This window comes from Gobius niger, assembly GCF_951799975.1.
Source record: "Gobius niger genome assembly, chromosome: 17".
NCBI lineage: Eukaryota > Metazoa > Chordata > Actinopteri > Gobiiformes > Gobiidae > Gobius > Gobius niger.
In genome coordinates, this window is record NC_136868.1 from 23883320 (window position 1) to 23909062 (window position 25743).

At 42.3% G+C, this 25743-nt stretch overlaps 1 protein-coding gene across 1 annotated transcript in view; it reads left to right on the forward strand.

Moving 5' to 3' along the window:
* Nucleotides 1-3241: 3241 nt before the first annotated feature.
* The window catches only part of adcy1a (adenylate cyclase 1a), a 56291-nt gene continuing 33789 nt past the window's right edge, over nucleotides 3242-25743 (forward strand). Inside the window, exons 1-4 of the mRNA XM_079574616.1 lie at nucleotides 3242-4471; nucleotides 7307-7456; nucleotides 9900-10018; nucleotides 14825-14936. Of these exons, the coding sequence (XP_079430742.1) occupies nucleotides 3881-4471; nucleotides 7307-7456; nucleotides 9900-10018; nucleotides 14825-14936 (972 nt within the window). The 5' untranslated portion in view covers nucleotides 3242-3880. The remainder of the gene's footprint in view (nucleotides 4472-7306; nucleotides 7457-9899; nucleotides 10019-14824; nucleotides 14937-25743) is intronic.

The following is a 25743-nucleotide window of genomic DNA, read 5'->3' on the forward strand; positions in this document are numbered from 1 at the left end:
ACAATGAGGCGGTAGGGCAGGGCAAACGATACAAACACATCAGCGCCGCTCATCATCTCCAAACCACCTGAAAGGCAAAAAAAAAAAAAAAAAGAAGAAGTCAGGCGGCAGCCAGACAAAAGAGCCCCGAATGGAAGCGCCATGGGTGTCGGATTGGGAAACACCTCGGCGGCATATCACTCACAACTGCTGGGCCTTTACTGCCTCTGTTGCCATGGCTACACTGTGGTGGTTTGGAAAGAGGGGTGGGGATAGGTTGGAGGGGTACTGTCTTGCATCCTAGAGGAAGGGATGGTCCAAAAAAAAGGAAAAAAGAAAAAATCTCCAACTGTCACTTGTAGCTTAGGAGCCGGTGCTGAGTGCTGCACATCAGCTCAGTTGGTTTCACTTCACAGCTGTGCTCCTAAAGAGTACAGAGGCGCAATTTATAGGTTTGACGCAATTTTATTTAGAGTCCCCACCAACTACAGACCTAAGTTGCAAAGTTGACCGTCAACTCACTTCACAAAAAAGATCAATTCTCCCTCATGGATGATCCTGGATTGTAGGAGGCCTAAAAGCTCACAGTAACGTAAAGAGGACTTGATGACCCCACTCCAGTGTCAATTTCGTCGACTAATATATTTAGTCTTAATTTTAGTCAAAGTGATATTTTTGACGACTAAAATTGGATTAAAACTGAATTAAAAGTTTTTCATGAGACTAAAACTGTGACTAAAATGTCCAGATATTTTAGACGACTAAAATAAGACTAAATAAAAATGAAAAAGAGAGACTAAAATCATCCAAACTTCTAGTGAGAGTTTGAAAGAGCCTCATATCATTTAAATTCACTGCCAAATGAACAGGTCTGAGCTTTATTCATGTGGAAGCAGCTCCATGAAGTCAAGGACCTTGATTAAATATGATTATAATGAATATTATAAATTCAAAGTCGACCAAATTAGTCTTAAATTTAGTCAACTAAATTGACATGCAATTTTAGTCGACTTAAGCTAGACTAAAATTGAAAAGCTTTTTTTGACTAAATCTCGACTAAAATTAAAGTACATTTTAGTCAAAAAACTAAAACTAAAATAAAATATGTTGTCAAAATTAACACTGCCCCACTCAGACTGAGTTAACACAAAGATGATCCTCAACCCGATTGCTGAAAGGTACAATCACCGCTCTTCCTCAGTATTGCTCTCTACATTCAGTAGATGCATTTGGACGTTAGAAATGTGTTCAGAAACTGCTCCTTAGATTGTTTACAAGTCAACAACCATTAAAAAAACAAGTTCTGAACCTTTAAAGATATGTTTTTTACAAACCGTATTCACCGCACCTAAAGAATTCTGTTGTTGCTTAACTTTTTTTTAAATGTTTCTTCACAGTCATCGGGACTGAACTTTATGACCATTGGTAAGCAACTTCAGAATCTCACACACGCTCTATACATATCTCGGAGAGCGGGAGTGTGAGGCACACGTCATCCACAGTTAATCGCATTCCAATTGAAAGAGCGATTTGCATGGTTGTAATGAGCAAATTTCTAAGACTGCAATTCAACCTGGATAGACTCAAACAGACAAAAGCAGTGATTAGGAAGATTTATTGACATTTATATTAGTTTTGGCGTTCAGACCCCGGCGTAGACATCGCTGTATGTATGAAAGTCAGTATGGATGAACAGTTTGGGGTTAGGGGATGTCTTCCCCTGGAGCCTGGACACTGGAGGTGGCATAGGAGACCCGTGAAGGATGCAGCAGCCGTGGGCAGAAGAGGTGGAGAGGGGGCGGAGGTGGGTCGCGGCGCAGCTGGGAAGTGAAAGAACAATGATTGCCGGGGCTTAAAAGCGGGACCGAGGGCGATGATTGGCTGCTACTGAGGTGCGGCTCTCACGCTGATGGGCTGAGGTGGAGGTGTGGCCCTCCCGGAAGCGATCATCGGCTGGAGGTCGGTGATGCTGAAATTAGTCTCCATCCATCCATCCATTTTCTTCCGCTTTATCCGGGGCAGGGTCGCGGGGGCAGCAGTCTCAGCAGAAATTAGTCTACCAGGTTGAATTACCGCATAGGCTTCATTTATCAAGGCAGCACAAAACCTTTTGCAGACAACTAAACATCCCATCCCCATGAGGTTTCCTTCAAACTCTATAGTTTAATTAGTCCAGCGTGAATGAAACTACAATAAGGTCCTTACAATAAATCGTATTAGTCTCCCCTCACACGGGTCAGAATGGTGTGAAGTTGACCAAGCAGCCTATTGATTTAAAACACACTGGACGCAAGTGGATATTGAGCACTAGTAATTGACTGTGTGCATGCAGACGCTTTTTCGTTAGGACGGCCCAGAGTGCTTCACATCGACTGGCTCATTGATGGGCTCCTCCATCGACTTGAAGAGATCGCAGCAAATAGCAGGCGTAAGAGTGACAAAGGCATGGTCATCATTCACACTACGGAAACAGCAGCGCAAGAGGCGCGCACTACAGGCAGACTGCTCCGGCGCAAAGGGTTCATCAATTAGAACAGGTAAAAAGGGAAATGATAAAGATCTTAAGTCCCTCCATCTTCAGATCAGCGGAAAGAGATACATTTGCCTGGGTCTGTCACTCACATTAGAAAGACTGCTGTAGTAGGCCTAATGAAACAAGTAATCCAAAGACAGGGAAAAAGTCACATATACAGTACGTAAATGCATAAACCTAAAACTTCGAAAGCCTTAGTGCCCCAAAAAGATCCTCTAGTAAAGATTAGGACTTTGTTAAGATGAAAGTCTTTATCAACAGAATCAAAAGACACAAAAACACAAGACATTCTCTGGTTAAAATGCCATACGGACTTTGTAAGCACAACAACTGAGAAAATGTGGTATGTATTTCAAACCAAGCATAGGGTTAAGATTGCTTTGTACTATCTGTCTGCCAGGTTTCAGATTTGTCCCAAGTTGATTACAGTCAAGTTGTTCTTTTCAAGACTCTCATTCTCAATCACCTGCTGTTGTGTTTTGTCACTTGGACAAGGTGATCACACGAGGATAGCTTAATTAATTGATTTTATGCATAAATCAGAAGCTAATTTGAAGCAATTACACCAAAATGTGTTTGTGATCAATTACCCTTTACCTGATTGGTGCATTTGATTAGGACACTTGACACGGGCTAAATGCATGCAAATAAGACAGACGCTGCCCTATACTGACAAAACAATGGTGCACCACGTCATCGTTCAACTGTTAGTTTGCTAAAGAGGCTGTTTGAGCTCGACTGTTGCCTCCACCTGTCCTCAATGTTTACATGTATTGCTGGGGAGACTGAGGAAGGCGTAACCTGCAGTGACACACACGAGGAAGCGAAAAGAGGGAAAGACCAAATTGTTGCTATATTGGACCATGCTTCGATGCAGCTGCGCTATTTTTAGCCGGGAACTACATCAGCTCTGACTGCAGACGCTACGGGGAAATCACCAGCCGCCGCTGTTCCGCCGCTGTCTCCGCCGCCGCGCGCATCTCTCTCTCATCTCTCACATCGCTCTGAGGCAGCGGTCACTGTTGACAGTGTCGCGGGGCGCGTGACACCGGGAGACAAAGGCACGCTATGGCTTTGGACGGAGCCTCGTAGTGGGTGTTTTGACGAGCATGCCATGCGGGCGGGATGCTGTTTGAGCGCATACGGGGGATCAGCGTTGATGGCGCGCGCCACTCGGCGGGTGGTCGCGCTCTTCTGAAAACAGCCCCTTGACAAGAGGCACCAGCCTTGTCCTGTGGCCACCCTCTCCCCTCCTCACACCAGTGCCGTGAGCGCGTGGATATCCAGGACGTGCACCCCGGGAGAGGGTGCCGGTTCAAGTGGGACACGCGTTAAAAAGTTGTGCCGTGTCCGTGCGCCCCCAGCTTTATGCATGGCCCGGACATGGAGCCGCATGACAGAGTTAAGAGCCATGGCACGAAGGGTCACTGCCCGGCCGGCTCGTGCGAGGACGAGTTCAACAGCCACGAGCTCGAGGCTTTGTTCCAGAACTACAACTTGAAGCTCGAGCAGACCGCCACGCTCAAGGCTCTTGCAGTGCTCATCGTAGCGGCGTCCTCGTTGTCCCTACTAGAGCTGTTGTCCAGCCCGCGCCTCACTTTGTCCAAGGGCTCGTGCCCCGTGCACTGTGTGATCTTCCTTTCGCTTTTCATTGTCACCAACGTCAAGTACCTTCACGTGACGCAGCTACAACAGATCGCCAAGCTCGCTCTACTCTTCAGCTTCACCTTCGCTTTGTTGTGTTGCCCTTTCCCACCTGCACTCAGCGGTGAGGGCCCCCTGAGCGCCGTGGGGCCCGAACAAGGCGTGTGGCAACTCATGCTGGTCACCCTCGTGGCCTATGTTCTGCTGCCTGTGCGCACGCTTTTGGCAGTTCTGTTCGGGGTCATGCTCGCTGCGTCCCACTTCATCGTCATCGCTACTTCTTTCAACTTCAAGAAGCAAAAGCTTTGGAGACCGGTAAGTCACGTGAGCGCGTGTCTGCTTGTTGTGCTACAGTTTTGGACAGTTTCTTAAGACGCTTGTGCAAGTCTTCTTAGCGACGCTCTGTGCAAAATCAGATAACTCAGTGTCAACAAGTTTAAACTCCCTGGCAGTCACGTCACCACTTCAAAAGACACTTGATTTATGCTAATACTACAGTTTCTCCAAGTGTAAACAATAATGTGATGCGCCTACAAAACGGCGCACTTCTCCAATCGACCTCTCCGCTGAGAAAAGGAAAGGTTGAAAACACAGTCAGCGATTGATTTTAGCCCTAGGATTCTGTGGTTGGAGGAGTGAAAACAAGTGCAACTTTTACCTGAAGCTGTAATGAAGCAACAGAGGAGCTGTCCGGTGCTGAAACTCACAGAGGTCAATGGAGCTTTTTAGCTTTGAGTTCTTTCTTTATGAGGTTCAGTACAATAACTTCAGTGTAAGCTGTCCCAAGAACTGATAGGGCTTGTAATGCAAAAGAAAAAAGAGAAAAAACATTAAAAAACAAAAAACTATTATATTATTATTACATTATCTATAGAGTAATGGTATTCCTAAAATGTTTACATAATGTGTGTGTGATCTCTGTGGAGTTGTCTTTGCTTCCACTGTCTTCTTTTATATCTCTTTGAGGAGAGTCAATAATAGAACACATGGCTATTGATTGCCTGGAATCATGGTTTACGCCGGAAGGACACTTCTCTGTCAGTGTGTGGATGTCAATCATCCTGTGTGCTTTGGAAATGTTGAATCACTCGGGATTGTTTAAAGTATATTGACTGATTTCAGTGCGTACACAGTCTGATCTCTTAGGTACTGTGCTAAAAAATCGAACGGGCAAAAACCCTTTCACTCAGTTGAAGTTTGAATAAATGAATACTGCATTACTTACTGTACTGTATAGGGTCTATTTGTAAACATATTACTTTTCAAAGCTGTACCATTTCTGTTGAGCAGTTTGGTTATTCCAGTGGGACTGGTGGTGTACGGAGGGGCCAATGGCAAATGGGCAGCCTCTCTTCCCTTAGTCTACTAGTATGCAGTGGATGAATAACGAGCGCTTTGAAAAACTTGTCAACCTAAGCTTGTAAAGTGCAGATTTAATTCATATAGTTTCTTTGTGTTGAAATATCATCTTGAGACTAGCTGGACTGAAGTTACTCAAGAGCCTGCAAAGACTAAGAAACTCTTTGTGATTTTTATTTCAGAAGTACTTCATGGGGGAGAGGTTGGACACCAATGATTCATTGCGTTCATTTATACTTTATGTGTCTCCCTTGGGGAAAAAAGTGGTCTCAGCCAGGGGATTGGCTGCACATTAAGACACCACAAATTAGGGCTGCACCTAACAATTATTTTGGTAATGGATTAATCTACAGATTTATTTGTTTTTGTTTGCTTGTCAAAGGCGCATGAAAGTTGTATTTTTGAAATCTTTTTCCCACATAAAGCTGCAGTGATGCTGCTTGAGGGCATGTTGATGGAGTAAATGTAAAATGAATGTTCGTAGGAGGCTCTTAGTGTTTTTAACAAACAAAATGAACTTGGTTTGCTAAAAGTTAAAGTGCTAAAACATAAACACAAGCACAAGTTTGTTTGAACCTCCAGAGTTCAGCCACTGAGCTTTAACGACTGGAGGCTGCGCTGGCACTTATTAGGACTTTATCGTGGGATTTAGGAAGTTTATTTCCAGACTAGTTTAAACTAGGATCTGGCAACAATACGATTGGAGCTTTTGCTTTCTGATTGGATAATGGTCTGAGATGCAGACAAATCATATTCATGATACTTACAATGTCCAACACACTCAACTTAACTTAACAGTTGAAACCCTAACTGTAAAAACAACGTTTTTTTCATCAAAAATACTACATTTTAATGTCATTTTTCAGCCCTAACACAAATACAGCGGCACAAAAGAAGAAACATGCAGTCCTCATGAATAGCAAAAAACCCTCAAAGTGCAGTACATTTACTCTGTGTAGTATGTTATGTACAAATAACATAAAAAGATGTGACTTTTATAAGCTGAGGTATGTTCACGGGTTGATGGCGATGATTGAATGGCCATGTGCCCATTAGAACTACACACTGCAATATACCTTGAATCAGGCACACTGCCGTTTTCACACAGAGTCAAAGGTCATGAAACCCCTTTTACTGAAGTGATCTCTTGAGTAAAGATCTCAGCTTTTCTTCACTAACAGCCACTGTGGGAGCTTTTTATAATACGTTTTTGCTTATCGTCTGCTCCAACACAGTACATAGCATCACCCATCTGGCCCTGTGATGGATTAACGTGTTTTATTGACCTTTGCACCCTAACCTTTGTGGAGAATTGTCAGCATAGTGTGTTTACAGAGTCCACCCTTAAATGAACCACTTAAATGAACGGCCTCTGATCATAAATCAATGGTGCATTTTGTTGGCCTTTCACAGTGGGCTTTGCTGTTCTTTAAGTCTCACCTATGGACTCGGTTCATGTCATAATAATCCACGTGTCGGCCCTGGCGACTGCCATTCAATCCGTCATATTTGGATTAAAGCGTGGATTGTAAAGTCTAATCTGTGCAGATACTTTGCTTGATATACCCATATGGATGTTTGTATCCCTTGTGTTCATATGCCACAAAAGAAAACAGACATAAATGAGAATTGATGGACAGTTTACCTGTTATCCTGAGCCCCATTCCAATCAGGAACTGAAACACCACAAAGGTTTCGGTTTTAACTGACCCCCGAGACATTCCTCTTTAGCAGTATAGCGCATAGGGCTCCTGCGTAACAACATGTCTGCTCTTGTTTGTCTGTGTGCAGCTGGTGGCCAACGCCGTGCTGTTCACCAGTGTCAACCTGTCGGGGGTGTTCGTGCGCATCCTCACCGAGCGCACTCAGAGGAAAGTCTTCTTGCAGGCGCGCAACTGCATCGAGGAGCGGCTCCGGCTGGAGGATGAGAATGAGAAGCAGGTGAGGCGCGAGAGCAACAAACTCTGCCGCTAGAGGCGAAGAAAACAGGAGTGTAAAAGCTGCCGCCCCCACCTTTCCATCCTCATAATATCCTCACAGCCCCCTGGGAAGAAGCTGTGTTATTTTTTTATTTTTTTATAAAGGTTTCAGGTGCCAATGTATTCTAACAACCTGCCCACAGGCACGCAGTAACTATGACAGCAGCTATTTCGGGAAAGAACAATTACTGTAGCACATGCACTGGCGCTCCCTCCCTCCTCCACTCCTACAGTACATGCAGCGATTTAACTAAAAGTGCATAACACAACTTTACACACTTGGTCCTGACTCCGCCCACTTCACCCTGGAGCCCATCTATGCCCAGCAGAAACGGAGTATTATTCCACGTATTTTTGCTTGTACACAAAAGACACTTAACACCTGTGCTTATAGATTAGATGTTGATATGCTGTGTTTTCCCAAGCAGTTCCAAGCTCCCGTCTGACAGGTAATTACGCAAGCAGATTGGTTTCATGGCCTCCATATTCCAGTAAAGGTCACGGTTTATCTGGGGGAAAGGAACACATGCAGGCCTCTGATTGGGATCTATCAACAGGCAGTCAACGGTCTGCACCCACGTCACAAATGTCCCAGGTTTGAATTTCAGCCTTCAAAGGGGCCTTCTCTTATCACTGTGGCATAGCTTTGAGTCACATCCTGCAGTCCGTTGATCAATGAACATGGGTATGCAACACGCAGTATTGCTGTTCAACTAATGTCACGTTTTATTTATAAAAGTTTTGTTTTAGTGACAGATTCCAAGTCTCTTCAGAAGTTGGTCATTCCTTGGTTATAAGTTACACTACTGATAAGATAATGGATAATTATTACGTCACTATTAGAGGAGCTGCAATCAAGCAGCACACAGTGAATTAAGCCTGGGACAGATCAGAGAAATGGGAATCATTACTGCACGATTATAAGACGCTTCCAGAGTGAACGTAGAGAGATTAATAACTCAGATAAATGGATTATCTCATTAAGCTCAGAGCACCTTCGCACTTAGCTGATTTACATAGGGCCTCAACACATACAACACTTTGAGTGCAGGCCCATATGGATGAGCATACATTTTCTCAGCCTACGTTGGAGGGTGTGAAGATGGTTCTAAATCCTGTGAGCAGTATTTTTTTTTATTGGCAGGTGAGGAGCAGCTGTGTGAATGGACGAAAATATGAGGAAGACACAGGAGAGCCCTCTCTGTTTTCATAACCTGCTTCTCAACAGATATTCAGCTGAGCCGCTGATGATTCATTGTGCATTCACAATCACTGGGCTTCCCACTAGTGGAAGGAGACTGTTCAAGCAGGCAAACAAAACACGCTGATGTGTGTGTAAATACTACTGCTATAATGAGTCCTCTTCAAATACATTTAACTGAAAATCACCCTCTTCTTATGAGACTCCCAAGTGAGTAACATCCAAAACTGCAAGTGCAGACAGTAGTGTCTTTTTATGCAATCGAGCAGAGAGAAAGGTTATCCAGCACACAGATGAAGATATCTCTGCTCAGACTTTATATAGGAAAGACCAAGGCTTCATCCTGTCACATGCCAAAGCCATCTCCACAAAGCTTTTTATAACCTCATGACCACGCTGCAGCAGCAGGTAATGGTTTATTGGAGGCAGAATGCTGCGCACATTACTTTTAATGTCAGTGTAAAACCTTCTAATCACGGCAGTTTCACTTGCCACAAATGATGATCATGCACATAAAAATAAATGGGCCGCATACGGGCTTTGGTTGTGACAGTGTGGATTTAACTTTACATGCAGAGCTATCGATGCAATTGGAGTATTAGTATTCTTGTGCATTGGCAAAGCATTCTATTTATTCTAAAAAATGACATTTCACAACAAATAATTTAGTGTAGCAAATTGACCAGTCCCCTCCTGGAACCGCCACCTTAACGTGGTGGAGGGGTTTGAGCACCCGAATGATCCTGGGGGCTCTGTTGTCGGGGGTTTCGTGCCCCTGGTAGGCTCTCTCATGGCAAACAGGTCCTAGGTGACGGGTCAGACAAAGAGCGGTTCAGAAGCCCCTTAAGAGAGACCAACAGGCCCGGTTAGAACCATGAGGCCGTCCTTCTGTGGACCCACCACCTGCAAGAGGAGCCATAAGGGGCTGGTGCAATGTGATTTGGGCAGATCCAACAGCTGCCCCCACGACCCGGCAACGGACAAGTGGAAGAAAATGGATAGATGGATGGAAATTGACCAGTATGTGGCACAGTGTGTGTCATCCGTGACTCCTTTTAACGGGCTGTAAGTTTGTAGTGGGCTGCTGATCAACTTTTTTTTTCTGGGATAATGTAGTGTATCTATTGGATTGGAAGAGAACACAACTCTTACTGTATGTCTTATGTCAATATCTTACTATTTAAAGTCCTGTGCCCCCTTTCAGGAGCGTCTGCTAATGAGCCTACTGCCCAGGAATGTTGCCATGGAGATGAAGGAGGACTTCCTGAAGCCGCCGGAGAGGATCTTTCATAAGATCTACATCCAACGTCATGACAATGTCAGGTATGGGGGTGTCATGACAACTGTGCCATTCCAAGGTGTGCGCATGGACCCGCTCTCTTTTGATTCAGGTGTCACTCGCAGTGACGTCAAGGTCAAGAATAGACGGGCCACAATTAAGATTAGCCAATAGCACCAGATAAAGGTGAGACGACAAGAACACGCTATAGGCCTTCTGTCAGGAGCTGATGTTGTTTTTGTGGCTTGTTTTGGCGTGCACCCCACTTTCGCAGAAATGTGCACAGACAGCCACCACTTTCTGGTAACTGTTAATTACATCAGCAACACAGCAGGGGCATCTTCTTTCTGCAACTTCCAAGATTTGTACATTTCCCCCAAGGGTTTCACTTAGCTCTCCAAACAGGAGTTAAGCTGGAAGCCATTATTCCTGACAGATATTAGAGCAAACGAGCCTCTCTCCTTCTTCAATATTTAAATTCCCTCATGCATACACTGTTGGAACTGAGTACAGTGCAGCTGTTTGTTTTGTCAGGAAACCAAGGAGTCTTTCTGACGTTTCATTTCCTTTTAAAAAATTAATGCCTTATACCAAAACAGTGGTGTTGCAGCAAACAGCTTGCATCATAGACAGAGTAACTCTGCATATGCGAACCATTCTGAAAAAGATACTTTGAATAAAATAAAATAAAATGAAAGAAATTCACTTGATGTGTAATGTTAGCTCTAGGAGGTATTTGCTTTGCCTTTATATGTCCATCAGACATTTTGCAAAACTGTTGTAACTTAAGAAATAAATAGCAATTTTCTGGATACAGAATTGTGGAGTCAATTCATAAGAGAGATGTATCAAAAGTAGGGTTTTAAAGTTCTGCAATTTTCCGAGGGAATTTATGGGAATTAATGTAGTCTTACACAATTAAAATTACTTACAAAATTAAGAATACTCAGGTAACTAACAGTACTGAAGGTTGCGTTGTTACAGATAGATATAAACTGCAGCATAAAAATCTGATTTGAAAGGTATACACTATCAAAGAAAAAAGGTTTAAAGAGGACAGTGTTTTAGCTGTGTGGCAAATACAGACAAGGGCGTGTATGCACCAAGTGTGTGCAGTGTTACAATGTTTTTTGTTTTAAGAGTTGGTGCCCTGTGTCAGTCTGTAGCGATTGTTTTATACAGCTTTATGTTAGACACAGCATCGGTCACTGTTTGTCATGGTATGAATTAGAGACAGGTGAATGTAACCAATCACAGTGTGATGAAACAAAAGCCCTTGCCTTCTCTCCCACCACTTATTAAAAAGAGAATTATGCAGAATTTAGGTTTAGCAAAGTTGTGTTCTGTTTTGGAGCCTCACATTCCGTGTATGGGTATGACATCACATGTATGCTTTATGGATCAAAAACATAATTAATGAGTAATGCCAATGATTTATTCACCAATTATAATGCTTATTTCATTGTTTTGAGAGTTTATAATTTTTTTAAATTCCCACATTTTCCAGGCTAATATTGAGCGTTTCTGGACATTTTCCAGAAATGTATTAAAAAATTGTCCTCCCCCTTGTAAACCTAAACAAAAGTGAAATTTGCCTTGTTTGTGTGACAGAAAACACGATTAGTCTTTTTGCCAGTGAGAGGGGGCACATTGCTGCTGAGTGTGAGAGTGTGATTAGCTTCCAACAAGGCAGTAAAGAGAAGAGAAGAGCTTTTGGCTGGTGGAGTGTGGGAGTGGAGGACCAGGTACCGTGTCAACAGCACTCGTGTCAAGAGACGATCCTCTCTCCACTCGCTCTCTGTCTGCTCTGCTCTTCGCTAAACATGCACTCTGTAAACGCTACCAAGAACAGAGTAGTCACATACATGACACTCTATAGTCCAGTGGTTCCCAAAGTGGGTTATGTGGCCCCTTAGAGGGCTTCAGAGGCACTACAGCCTCTGAAGCCCTCCCCCCCAAAAGCTTTAGCTGTGAAATAAAAATTACAAAGTTGCTTTGAATAGAGTCAACCTTTATTATTGGAGTCCCTGAGAGATTTTTGGATCGATATGGGGGCCAGGACTTTGGGAATGGCTGCTCTATACAAATCTGCAAATTTTTCATTGCAGAGGTATTTTTTGGAAAACATACCTCTGTTTCTGAATTCAATTTAACTCGTAATAAAAACAGCAGTCTGACATTGTTATAATATGTAAAATACAACAAAAATGAAATAGGTGAACTGTCACAAACTGGAAATGATCCCACAACCCACTTTGTTGTCCCAACCCCTGATGAGGACCATTTTCTCAACACTGCGGTCAATTAACTATACTATAACAGCCATTGGATAGAAATGGTAAAAGTGTGTTGTATGCAAAGGTTTTGTGTAATGAGTTGTGTTACCGTTAGTAATCGCATATTTGTAGCAATAGGAGTAGTAACGTTCCAATACTTTGATTCTTCATGGTGTTCATTTCTTGCAGCAGGCTCTTGATTGTGGTCTTTTCTATTAGCGTTTCTGTTATTAAGTTTCAAAAACAGTTCTCTTCAAAGCAACTTATTCTTTGCATCTGTTCTTTGTGTCAGTTGCTCTGGGGTTATCCTTTTTGCAAACATTTAAACAAATAAAACCGTAGCCTCGCAGAATAATAAAGAAACTTCAAAAAGGGGTTTCGCTTGGGAAGCTAACAATGTGTCCCCTTTCGTGTGAAAAGCCAAATACAAAATGCATGAAGCGCGTGAGAAGCTCGGGATGCCCCACATATGCGCGTGTTTAATATATTTATTTGGGTTTGCTTGGGAACATTTTGGCAAATGCATCACCATCTTAATGCAATAAAAATAAATCTCAAACTCTGTCACCAAACAAGGGCGGGACTTCTCCCTCCTCTGACCCTTTTTGAAGTGAGCTCCTCTACTATAAACTCCCCCCTGCGCTGCCCCCACCAACCCTGCATGCGCCCACTCACCGCGCACACCGCCAGCACGACCCATTCAAAGACAAATCACACAACAGAGCACAACTCTTCTGTCGAGCAGCAGTCGTGATCCCAGCTTTGCATACATAAGGCTTCTGAGCAGGCTATACTGCACTGCCAAAAAAAGAGCAACTCCGTCACGAAGCACAGGCTGGCTATTGAAGCACTTGCAGTTGGTGAAAAATAAGAAGCATTTGGGAAACAATTGCTCCGGGGCTGAAAGACAAAGACTGACATTGCTTTCAATGACGACAGTATAGCATGTGGGACGCTATGAAGTGCACTGTTGGTTACAAAACGTGAGACACATGAGGATGTTTGTAAAGTATGCAACTAATGCGATAAACAACAAGGTTTTATTGTCTGATCATCTATGCATTTGACTCCAGTTGTCAATGTTACTGGGGCAGTTGTCATGAGCTGCACCGGTCTACAGTGGGCAGGTGCAGTATAGTAGTGCAATTTCTTATAGATCTAGGTCAGAAGTATCAATGAGTCAATTTTACCTCGTATTAGCCACAGGTATCTGGAGAGAACCCTCCCAAATATGGGCGAGAAATGGCAGAAGATACAGTATGGGAATGGGAGCGCTTCACTGGGTCAGACAGTGTGATGAAAAAGTTTCCTGTTTCTTGATAGGTGTAAGTTTATAAGTCTGTTTCACAACTTCTAGGGGGCAAAGCGAGCTGTGCTATTGCATAAGATAACAACAACAACAACAACAACAGTACATGCAACTTCCAGATTTGTGATTGCTAAAAATAATTCCGAATACTACATAATGATAGGCACAGGCCTTTTAATCATATTTGTTTTGGAAATTGATTGATCATATTTTGGCTTTTCCATTACAATAAACACCACCTTTTAAAGTTACACATTCATCACAGTGAATTCTGCTGATGCACAAACACAAACACTGGAGTGAGGAGCAGCTGGTGCTGGATGTCACTGAGATCCATAACACCTTGTTTGTACCATGTGGCCTGCCTTAGAGCAAATAAGTAAGGAGCTAAGTGTCTTTCAACACCTTCCTCAACACCCCATGATAACTGCCCAGCAGTGGGCAATTTAGCTCTGTAATTGATTTAGTGCCTGGACTAAAGATGTTCTTTCCTTCGAGGCAAGGCATTAGTACACTTGTTGAGTTCCATTATTTAGTTTTGCAAGTTCAAGTTGCTTTTCCTACAACTTTAATTCTAAAATATGCTTTAGAAACACTTTATAATAAGGGTACATCAATGAATCAGTACATCATGCCTTAATCTCCTAATCCTCACCTGAAACGATCACATTTTCTCCAGTTTGGCATTACCCAAATCTATAAGCTTCTTGAAAAAAGCATCATAATAACGACACAATAACATGGCAATAAAAGCAACAAAACCATGACAAAAAAGCGATGAAAAAGTGACAAAAATGCAACGATAAAGTGACATAAACGTGACAAAAACATTACAAAAAAGCAATAAAAAAAAAGTGATGAAAGCGCAACAAAAAACAAAACAGAGTGATGATAAGAAAAAGTTTTTTAAAAAAAGTGACAGCAACATGAGGCGTTACTCTGGCCCAAAGGCTGCAAGCTTTTAGATTTGGGTAAAGCAGGGGGTAAGGGGTTAATTAACTGTGTTCATTCATGAGAAAGTTTAAGAAAAAATATCATGAACTCCAGTTAATACATGATGAAGCCAAAATGAGTTCAGACTGTGTAGTTGTAGCAGTAGAAAAAATGAACTGCAACAATTTAAGCAGTTTTATCAACCAATGTGTTTTTTTGTTGAGCATTTCTTTGTTTTTGTAGGGGTTATTGATTTGTATTTGGAGGCATCGTCGAAATGAATAGTTCATTCACGTTTCTGTTTTGTGCCTTCCCTGTGTGCTCCCTCGCAGCATCCTTTTCGCTGATATCGTGGGATTCACCAGCTTGGCTTCGCAGTGCACCGCTCAGGAACTGGTCAAACTGCTCAACGAACTCTTCGGGAAGTTTGATGAGCTGGCAACAGTAAGTATGCAACTCCACTCCCACACTGCATGCTGTCAAGTTCACATTCTCGCTTGTTTAATGAAAAAGAAGAATAAATCACAGCCCAATATCCTCCTACCACTTTCTGTAGGCTGCTCAAATGATCTCCTCTGCTGTGAGCTTTCTGGTTTCCTTAGACCTCCTGCACAACACACTAGGCTTAACCAGAGATTGGTAATTAGCTTTAAATAACATCATTTGATCAGGAATTGGCTTCTCGAGCATATTTGTACCTGGTGTTCACACAGACAAGCCCTCTTTGACAACAGGCGAGAGTTTGAATCTGATTACAAAATGGTTTTACATCTTGATAATGATTTTTCCTGTGCTGCTTGTGTTCCATAATTGTGTCTGATAAAGTATTAATACAGTTACATGAGCTCTTAATCTTCTCCTCCATGTTGCACCGCGCTCGCCTACTGACGCAGTCGACAAAGTTCTGCCTCGGCTGCACACTTTTCTTTATCAAACTCTGGAGTCCCAAAAGTCTCAATGCACCACTCTATCCGCCCGCGCTTATCTCGGCTCTGTCAAAAAAATCGCTTCTCTCGGCTTCCCCAATCTCCCGCACCCACTTCCTCCTCTGTCCTGACCTTCGCCCATCTCCCTTCTCTTTATCAGCCTGCCTCCAGCTTTAGTTACACACTCTCCGATCGATACATTGCTTGGGCATAATAAATCAGCTCACAAATAATGCAAATTCGGAGGCGTTCTGCGGTGGTGAGATCCCACAGGCTGTAACATGAACTGGCCAACTGTTCCGCCACTCGCGCTGTTTCATAACATGCATCTTGTATTTTTAACCAAGGGCTGTGGAGCTTTCTATAACGAAGAAGTGGAAAAATGAATCTGTTGTTTATTTAGTGTACTTGTAGTAATATTTGTCTCCTTTGGGGTGTTTTTAACTTTTTAGCCCTGTGGTCTGACATGCACGTCATACTCAAATGTTTTTGCTCCTGGATGTGTGTAAAATCTGCTTCGCGATCAGAATTTGGATTTTAAACCATAAAACATGAATCCAGTCTTGTCAGAAAGATCGCACTTAGATGTTATTTTGAGATCATTCGCCCCAACCACGAGCTGTTGGTAAATGATCAAAGCATTCATTTGTGTGAAGGCCAACTAAACAGTTGTTCTCAACTGGTGGGTCGCAAGTCTTTTCTAGAGAGGCTTTCTTTTCATATTTCACGACTGAAAAAGTATGAAAACGCTACTTAGGTCCGTTGAAATGACTGTGCCAAGTTATTTTGATCACGATGTCAGCTTTATACTTTGATTCAATGCAAAAATCGAAGACGGATACAGTTTTTGCATTCTATTTTACTGATTCAAAAGCCACCGCTTGTCCGACTGAAATTGTGTTCTTACCTGAGCTTAGACGAGTTCATACGTACCTGTCTGGTCTTTGTGCGTGCGTTCAGTCACGCAAAAAGACCAGAGATGTTGTTAGCATTTAGCCTCTCCTCCTCTCCTCTATGGACCCAAACGGGGTGAAGTTCTTCCATGTTTTCATTAAGATATTTCGTGAGTAGTTACACAATCCAACTTTAATATATACGTGTTTTTGCTGTGAGTGGCTCAGCTCTCCTACGACATGATCCTCACTTTGCCGGGAGAGGGGACGTCTCCAGCTCGTCTCTATGGAGATGTGGCTAAAGTCAGCAGCATTTGAGATTCCAATAGGTTAAGTTCTCATCCAAATCCATTCTTTGATTACCCACTGCAGTAATGTCCCGAGCTGGACATTAGGAGCTTTTCATTTAAATATTCTGGGAGGTTTTGTCCCTTGAAGAGCACCTGATCCTCATTTTAACGGGATCCACTGATGCACTCGTTGTATGGATATAAAACATGTTTTAAAGGGGGGGTGTTATGCAAAATTGACTTTTTCAAGCTTTCCATCATGTTATTATGTCATTCCCTCATTAAAAACATGCCTGAAGTGTTGCCCATTTGTTTTTTGAATGTACACACTCTAGAGATATGTGGTCCAAATTGGAAACACTAGTACTACAGAAAACATCCTTTAAAATTCACTTCAATTGTGGCGACATAATAACTTACTTCAAACATCGGAATAGGAATTCAGAATACATCGTAGGCCTGCTTATATTGGTAGGGAAAAGCCATATCCATAAATTAAAGTTTGGAAATGGGAAGCCTCGTTTAAATTCAGTGATAATGGAAATTAAAAGTTACTTAACTTGTTTAAAAAATGTCTCAAATAAGAAATCTGCCAAAACACTTAATTTACTACAATCACTCAACTTGTCTGTGTAATCATAATACATGATAAAGATATAACCATAAAAAAAAAAAAAATCCCCCCTATTTTCCCCCTATGTTTATGTTGTCAGCGGGGAGGACATACAGGCAATTTCCATGCCTGCCTGTCCATTCGGCTTGTGACAATACCTGTGTGTGCCCATGGGCTCCGCCGCACCTCGGTGCCGGTCCCATGGGTGTGTGCACAATAAGGTTCTCTGTATGAGGTAGAACTATGTATGCATTCGATGCCCTATATTTTATATATATATATATATATATATATATATATATATATATATATATATATATATATAGAGAGAGAGAGAGAGAGAGAGACTAGAGAAATACCAGGGGCTCAGAGAAGAGCTGGAGAAAACCTGGAGGGTGAAGGCATCAGTGGTGCCCGTGGTCGTTGGGGCACTCGGGGCAGTGACCCCCAAACTGGAGGAGTGGCTCCAGCAGATCCCAGGAAATACATCAGACATCTCGGTCCAGGAAAGTGCAGCAAAAGATACTTTGCTGTTCCTAGATATATATATATATATATATATATATATATATATATATATATATATATATATATATATATATATATATATATATATATATAAAAAAAAACTCTTCCTCACCCTCCGCGGGCGGTCTCTTTTTCCTCCTGCTCGGGTCCTCTACCAGAGGCCTGGGAGCTTGAGGGTTCTGCGCAGTATCTTTGCTGTTCCTAGAACTGCACTTTTCTGGACCGAGATGTCTGATGTATTTCCTGGGATCTGCTGGAGCCACTCCTCCAGTTTGGGGGTCACTGACTCGAGTGCCCCAACGACCACGGGCTCCACTGATGCCTTGATGATATATTTATATTTATATATATTTTTTTTGTGTGTAATAGAACCTCTGTAAAGGAATTGTTTTCTATGCTTCGTTAGAAAAAAAAACGCCTATGTAAACCAATTTTCAGCATGTGTGCCGTACGGCTTGTTTTCTTTCTTTAAATCGGAGAAAGCTATATTCGTTGTAATCATGAACAAAGATTTCATAAGAAAAAAAAAAAGAAGTGTTGCCTTGGCACATTCACGTATTTTTGAGTAATCTGTAAGAACTCTGATTACTCTGGCCATTTTAGGGATAGGTTTGCCTGGGTCCTCCTAGGAACGCCCCCACCTCCTGGAGACGCCTCCGAGCTTTCGTCACCAGCCGAGTAACCAACCACTGCTCCTCAGCAGAACCCCCTCCCCGCTGATGCCACAGACAGCGTGTGGAGGGGGCGTGTCGGAAAGAGTCAGAGGTTCTTAAAGAGACAGAGGCCTATTTCAAGACATTCGCTACAGCCATTTTGAGAGAGACATTTTATACAAGGCAGTTATTCAAATTGACTGCATTTACAGACCAACAGAAGGTTTGGTCATCATTGTAGTGTGATATAGACTGGTGCTATGTGACTGAAAAAGGCACAATACCCCCTCTTTAACCTCTTGACCCCACCATACCTGAGTGCATGCTCCTCTTACAGCTATTATGGGAGATGGATGTGAAGGGGCATGACGATACTTCAGACCCGAATTAACAACTTTTTGAGTGACCGAAAAATAGCCAACTCCTATTTCTACTGTCCCGTGTTAGTGAACAAATGACACAGGATGGCGATGCTTGCGACATCTGGGGTGATTGTTAGCTCACAACAGAACTGCATCTTTCAGCAGCGTGTTTCCAAATCTCCGCCAAAACGTCATCTTTAGACCTTTATTTTTGGAGCAATAAAAAGAACAGGCATCAAAACAGTGTCTGGTTACAAAAAATCTGCCAGAAAAGCAACAATAATACAAGAAAAGGGTGACTGAAGAGCGACAAAACCACGACAAAAAAAGGCACAAAAAATGACGAAAAAGGGACAAAAACACGGCAACAACAAAAAAGTGACAAAAACATGAAAAATAAAAAAAGCGCGCACGTGAATGCTACTTTTAGTGAGTCCACGTCGGAGAGCCACAGTCTGGAGTGTCTGGAGTGATGTCATCATTGTGAAATGTGCGCTCAAGTTTGAAATGCTTTATTTAAACCACAAACAGAGACAATCCTGCAATCAATATCAAAGGTGTAGCGGTCAGTCTTCAGTGCTCTTTAACTGAAACTATTGTGTCCACACTATTCACGTGTATTTATTGATTTTATTTACTTTTGAAATATTTTAATGATTGTAATTTTACCTAGCCCATTTTTAAATTGGGCTACGCGACAAAAATGTGCCAGAAAAGCAACAGAAAATGACAAAAAAGCCACAAAAAAATGATGAAAAAGGGACAAAAACACGAGAAGAAAAACAACAAAAAAGTGACAAAAACATGAATAGAAAAAGAAAAGAAAAGAGCACAAGAGCAAGTGAATGCTAAGTGTTTATTGGCCGTAGCCTGGTCATGTGACTCTATCTCCTGCGATTTCCCTTTTGGCGCCTTGTCCGCGCCTGCTGACGGCGGGGGCGGCGGCGGTTGCCGCCGGGGGCCTTGCCTTCGGGGTTGTGCTTCGCGGCGCCGCGCCTGCGCCTCTTTGGGCGCTTGCGTCTGCCTGCGGATCCACGTTGGGGAGTCATAGTAACCAGTGCCATGGCAACGGCACATGACAACGCTAGCTGTATCTGGAGTGATGTCATCATCGTGAAATGTGCGCTCAAGTTTGAAACACTTTATTTAAACCACAAACAAACAGAGACAATCCTGCAATCAATGTCAAAGGTGTAGCGGTCAGTCTTCAGTGCTTTAACTGAAACTATTGTGTCAATAAATACAGTGCCTCTCGAAAGTATTCATACACCTTGGACTTTTAAAGATTTTATTTAGATTTTTTTACTGAACGTTCACACACAAGTAACAGACAACTGTGAAGTGAAAGCAAAATGATACATGAGTCCGTTATTTAAAAAAAAATAGAAAAGTGAAAAGTGGGGCGTGCATAAGTATTCATACAGCATTTTCTGAGTGCATTAAATTGCCTTTAGAACATTCCTCATGACTCCAGAATGTTCACACCTTGGTCTAACCATTAAATAGAGGTCACCTGTGTGTAATCTACTCTCATTTCAGCTGTTCTTTAAGGCCCTCAGAGCTATGGTCGGAGTGTATTGGTCACTAAACAACATCATGAAGGCCAAGGAGAACACCAGAGAGGTCAGGGATAAAGTTCTGGAGAGAAGTTTAAAGCAGCATTAAGCTATACAAAGATGTCCCAAGATTTAAACATCTCCCGGAGCACTGTTCAATCCATCATTCAGAAATGGAAAGAGTAAAGCACCACTGCAGACATACCAAGACACGGTCGTTCACCTAAACTAACAAACTGAACAAGGAGAGCACTGGTAAGAAATACAACCAAGTGCCCCAAGATAACTCTGGAGGAGCTGTGAAGTCCTGCCGCTGAGCTGGGGGAATCTGTACATGGGACAACTATAAGTCGTATCTACACAAATCTGGCCTTCATGGATGAGTGGAAGAAGAAAGCCATTATTGAAAGGAGGCCATAAGAAATCCCGTTTGAAGTTTGCTAGAAGTCAAATGGAGGACACAGCTCCATGTGGAAGAAGGAGCTTTGGTCAGATGAGACAAAGATGTAACTTTTTGGCCCAAATGCAAAACGTTATGTATGGAGCAAACCTGACACTGCCCATCGTCCTGAGTGCACCATCCCCAGTGTCAAATATACGAGGGGGTGCATCATGCTGTGGGGCTGCTTTTCCTCAGCAGGGACTGGGGAGATTGTAAGAATAGTTGGGAACATAGATGGAGCCAAATATGGGAAAAGTTTGGAGGAAAACCTGCTGGAGTCAGCAAGAGAACTGAGGCTGGGGCAGAGATTCACCTTCCAGCAGGACAATGACCCGGAGCACAAAGCTAAATGGAATGGTTCAATAAAAACCTATTAATGTGTTAGAATGGCCCAGTCACAGTCCTGACCTAAATCCTATTGAAAATCTGTGGAATAATCTGAAAACTGCTGTTCACAAACGTTCTCCTTCTAATGTGACAGAGCTAGAGGAATGGGCTAAAACGTCAGTCTCTACATGTGCAAATCTTGTAGAGTCAAACCCCAAAAGACTTTCAGCTGTTATTGCAGTAAAAGGGGGTTCCACAAAGTATTCATTCATGCTGTATGAATACTTATGCACGCCCCACTTTTCACTTTTCTATTTTTTGAAAAATAACGGAATCATGTATCATTTTGCTTTCACTTCACAGTTGTCGGTTACTTGTGTGTGAACGTTCAGTAAAAAAAGTAAAAAATTAAATCTTTATGTTTTGGGTTGTAAATATGACAAAATGTGCAAACGTTCAAGGTGCATGAATACTTTCGAGAGGCACTTGTTTATGACATTTTTTTACATTGAGGAGGTGGACAGTTTCAAGTACCTGGGTGTTTACCTCAACAATAAACTGGACTGGTCCCACAACACCAACTCCCTGTACAAGAAGGGCCAAAGTGGTCTCCACCTTCTGAGGAGACTGAGGTCCTTCGGAGTGAGCAGGCCTCTGCTCAGGACTTTTTATGACTGTGTAGTAGCCTCTGCTCTCCACTACGCTGCCGTGTGCTGGGCCCCGAGCAGCACAGAGCGGGACAAGAACAGACTAAACAAGCTGGTCTGGAGGGCCAGCTCCGTCCTGGGCTGCCCCCTGGACTCTGTGGAGGAGGTGAGGGACAGGAGGGTGTTAGCCAAGCTCACCTCCATCATGGACAACACCTCCCACCCACTGCACGGGACTGTAGAAGAGCTGAGCAGCTCTCTCAGTGGCAGACTGAGACACCCTCAGTGCAGGACGGAGCGCTACCGCAAAGCCTTCATCCCCACTGCTGTCAGACTGTACAATAAGACTGTAAAGTAACATGTGCAATAATCTCTGTATCAGCTGCACTTTATTAACTCTGAGTGATCTTCTTGAACGCCGACTGTAACAAGTGAATTTCTCCTTTGTGAGATCAATAAAGGTTTATCTTATCTTATCTTATCTTATCTTATCTTATCTTATCTTATCTTATCTTATCTTATCTTATCTTATCTTATCTTATCTTATCTTATCTTATCTTATCTTATCTTATCTTATCTTATCTTATCTTATCTTATCTTATCTTATCTTATCTTATTTATTTCAGGATATAAACATCATGTTATAGCCATGTGGTAAATGGTCAGTCTGCCCCAGGGCGGCTGTGGCTACAACACTAACTTACTGAGTGTGGAGTGAATGAAAAATGGCTTTATAGCACTTTGAGAAACATGTTCCACAGGCTGATAAAGCACAATAAGTGTTAACTGTTGTTCTTTATGAGGCCACAGTCCTATAGACGAGTGCAGTGCCACATTTGAAAGCTAAGACCTTGTAGTTTCTGAAAAAACGTGTAAGATTTGTGTGAGTAAAACACAGCTTACAGGTGGTGGACGGCAGGTAACTGGTTAAATAATCAGTTTCAAATGGATTATTATGAGAGCGCTCTAGAGGAGTGCGCAGAACGAAGATCCCCCCTTGTAGTGTGATATAGACTGGTGCTATGTGATTGAAAAAAGCATAATACCCTCTCTTTAAAGCCACACTGTGTAGAATTTAATCCAATAAATAAAATTGAAATTCTAGCATTTATTTTATGACTGATATTTTCATCATTGAAAACTACTATCCAATGTTTAATTTTGTGTGACTATACTTGGATCGTGTAACTACTCATGTAACCGTATGTAAATCGGAACCCCCATTTGGGTCCATAGGAATATCCTGGGAGAGGCTAAATGCTAGCAACATTGTTGGTCTTTTTGCGTGACTGAGCGCACGCACAAAGACCAGACAGGTACTCATCAACTCGTCAAAGCTCAGGTAAGAACATATCTCAGCATGGAAAAACGGTGGTCTGTTCCTTTAAGGATTGGAATTTTTGTCATCTCATTATGGCTGATTGTGGATCTAGTTGAACTCAATTATAGGAATAGGCCTGAACTAGAAGCTGCCTTGTTCCTAACTCCAACAAGTCACACAGCTACTGCATATCAACACATGTTGCATATCTCCCGTTGCAACAAAGGCTAATGCCTTCGCTGTGATCGGAACTCATAAGAGAGCATGTAATGTATCTCAGAACTGTAAACTTGTTCTCGAAACCTCGAAGTGACTCTGTAAGTGATAGCAACACCTTTTCTATTATCTCACAATCTCTTCTAAATATATCTACTTGAACAAAGCTTGTTTCTGAGGCAGATCAGAGTCGGTTCAGGACAAAATGTACTGTACATGTTAAAGGAATTGTTAAAGGTATTATTAAACGTCACAAAATAGTGCCCCTTTTTATCCACTTAGAAAATCGATGTAGTGTTTAATTTTTTAAAACTATACTTAGATTGTGTAACTCTTCATGTAACCATATTTTAATAGGGAAAACGTGGAAGAGCTTGGTTGCTTCTAACTTCACCCCTGTTTGGAGCTATAGGAATACGCTGGTAGAGGCTAAATGCTAACAACATCTTTGGTCTGTTCGCATGCACAAAGACCAGACAGGTACGCATCAACTTGTCTAAGGTAAGAACAGATCTCAGTCTGTAAAAGCGGTGGCCTATTCCTTTAATGTTGTCTCAACAAGACTTGGCAACATGTCCAGACTGCAGTGCACACAGTAAACAAACGTAACAAATTGCCAAGGAGGGCATTGCGCGTGAGCACACTCGCGTACACAATCCTTGTAAAGTCATTGTTTATACACCGTGCACTCCTGTCATTTTTATTCAATGCAACAATTACGCAGCGATTTATTGTAAAGCATTTGTGTCCACTATAATGAGACGTTCAATTAGATGCTGCTTGCCGTCCCCCTTCCTTGTCCATGCGGTGGAATCTTGACCCCTTCTCCCAGGCGTCCAGGGAGATCTCCTCAGGCAGTTCACTCTTGCGTTCTTTTTGCTCCCGCACTCAGTCACACACATACACACATGCACACTGAAAAGTCACATGATCAGCCGGATTATCCCTTTCTGCATCTCAGCAATCAGTCATGGCTTAACGCGGAAGAGAGCGGCGCGAGGAGAGAACGATCCAAGATGATATGTAGCCTGCTATCAAGCTCTCGCTAAGCTACTATATGGAAATCTGGTGATGAGGATATATTGTGTGTGTGCGTGTGTGTGTGTGTGTGTGTAAGACAGAAGGCTACGCTGATGTGTGTGTGCGTGTGTGTGGTTACAGCTGCACCCTAATTGAGATTTATATCCTGTCGTGTTCGTGAGGGTAAAATTCACTTTCAAACGGGCCTCTCTTCTGCCACAGCTGCTGAGCCTATCTCACTCCTGTATGCCACCGCACTACTCACCTCTATCCCCCCGGGGCGCTCTACGGGCTATATGTGCTATTTTTCACATGGAAATAGTCTCAATTATGTCCCCCCCCCAAAAATATTATATTATAACATTAAAGCCTTAAAGATGTGCCAAAATGATCAAACAGATCAACAGGAGAGTAGAACAAAATATGGAAAAAATATGCAATTGTTCTGACAAATATTAAAATTGCAGTCGATGTGAGATTTGTGTGGAATTGTGTGGAATATGGGATCATTTTCAATGCAAGAGAGTAAACCAAAACATGAAGCACATGTATTTAAGAACCTATCTGCACCCTGCGCGTGCTGTTGTCGGGCCACCCCCCACAAATGTATCAAAACATGAAAAAAATTGCTAATCAGTATTTCTTTCAAACAAATAAACTGAAATTGGGCAGTTTAATGTAGTCCTTACTCAGTCATATTTGATCATTTTAGACCATTTATTTTGCTCAAGTAATATCATTTATGACCTGACCCTCTGACCAGGGAAAACTCTGGGCCCCCCCTGCAATCCCAGGTGCCCCCCAGGTTGGGAACCACTGCTTTAAACTACACAATATCGCCCAGTTAATATTGTCACAGAATTAGGTGACGCAATCTCCATATCACAAAACCATGGGTTCAGATTTGTCCAATTTGATTTTGAGTTTTTTCAAAGATTGTCCTCAATCATCCAGGTAGAAGTATAAAAGATTAAAAGTTCAAAACATTTCAACTGGACATTTACTTCATAGCTGCCCGAGATATTTTGTGTTTCAAAGAAATGTTTTTACAAGAACAATACATTTTTTTTTATTTTGAAAAAGTAACTTTATACAATAGCTTAGAGATGAATAGATGACATTGAACAGATGCAGTCGCCATAATGATAATGTCCATTGCTGTAAATCAGGCTTTACATTTCCGTACACTTTTTGCACAGTGCACATGTGTCTGATATATGTCATCCATACTCATAAACTTGAAAAATGGACATTACAAGAGACTGTGATTGTGTAATAGGCAAGTGGTGAGTCAGGAAATTAAATTTAAAAAATGGGTCTTAGAACTGTTTTCAGTGGGTGGTGAGTTTTTTATCTAATATTTATCAGTACCTGACTTCAAATGACTGGTAGTTTTTATCATGATTTAAACTTTCTAAGCATATTTGTGGGTGAAGTACAGTACTTTTACAAATTCA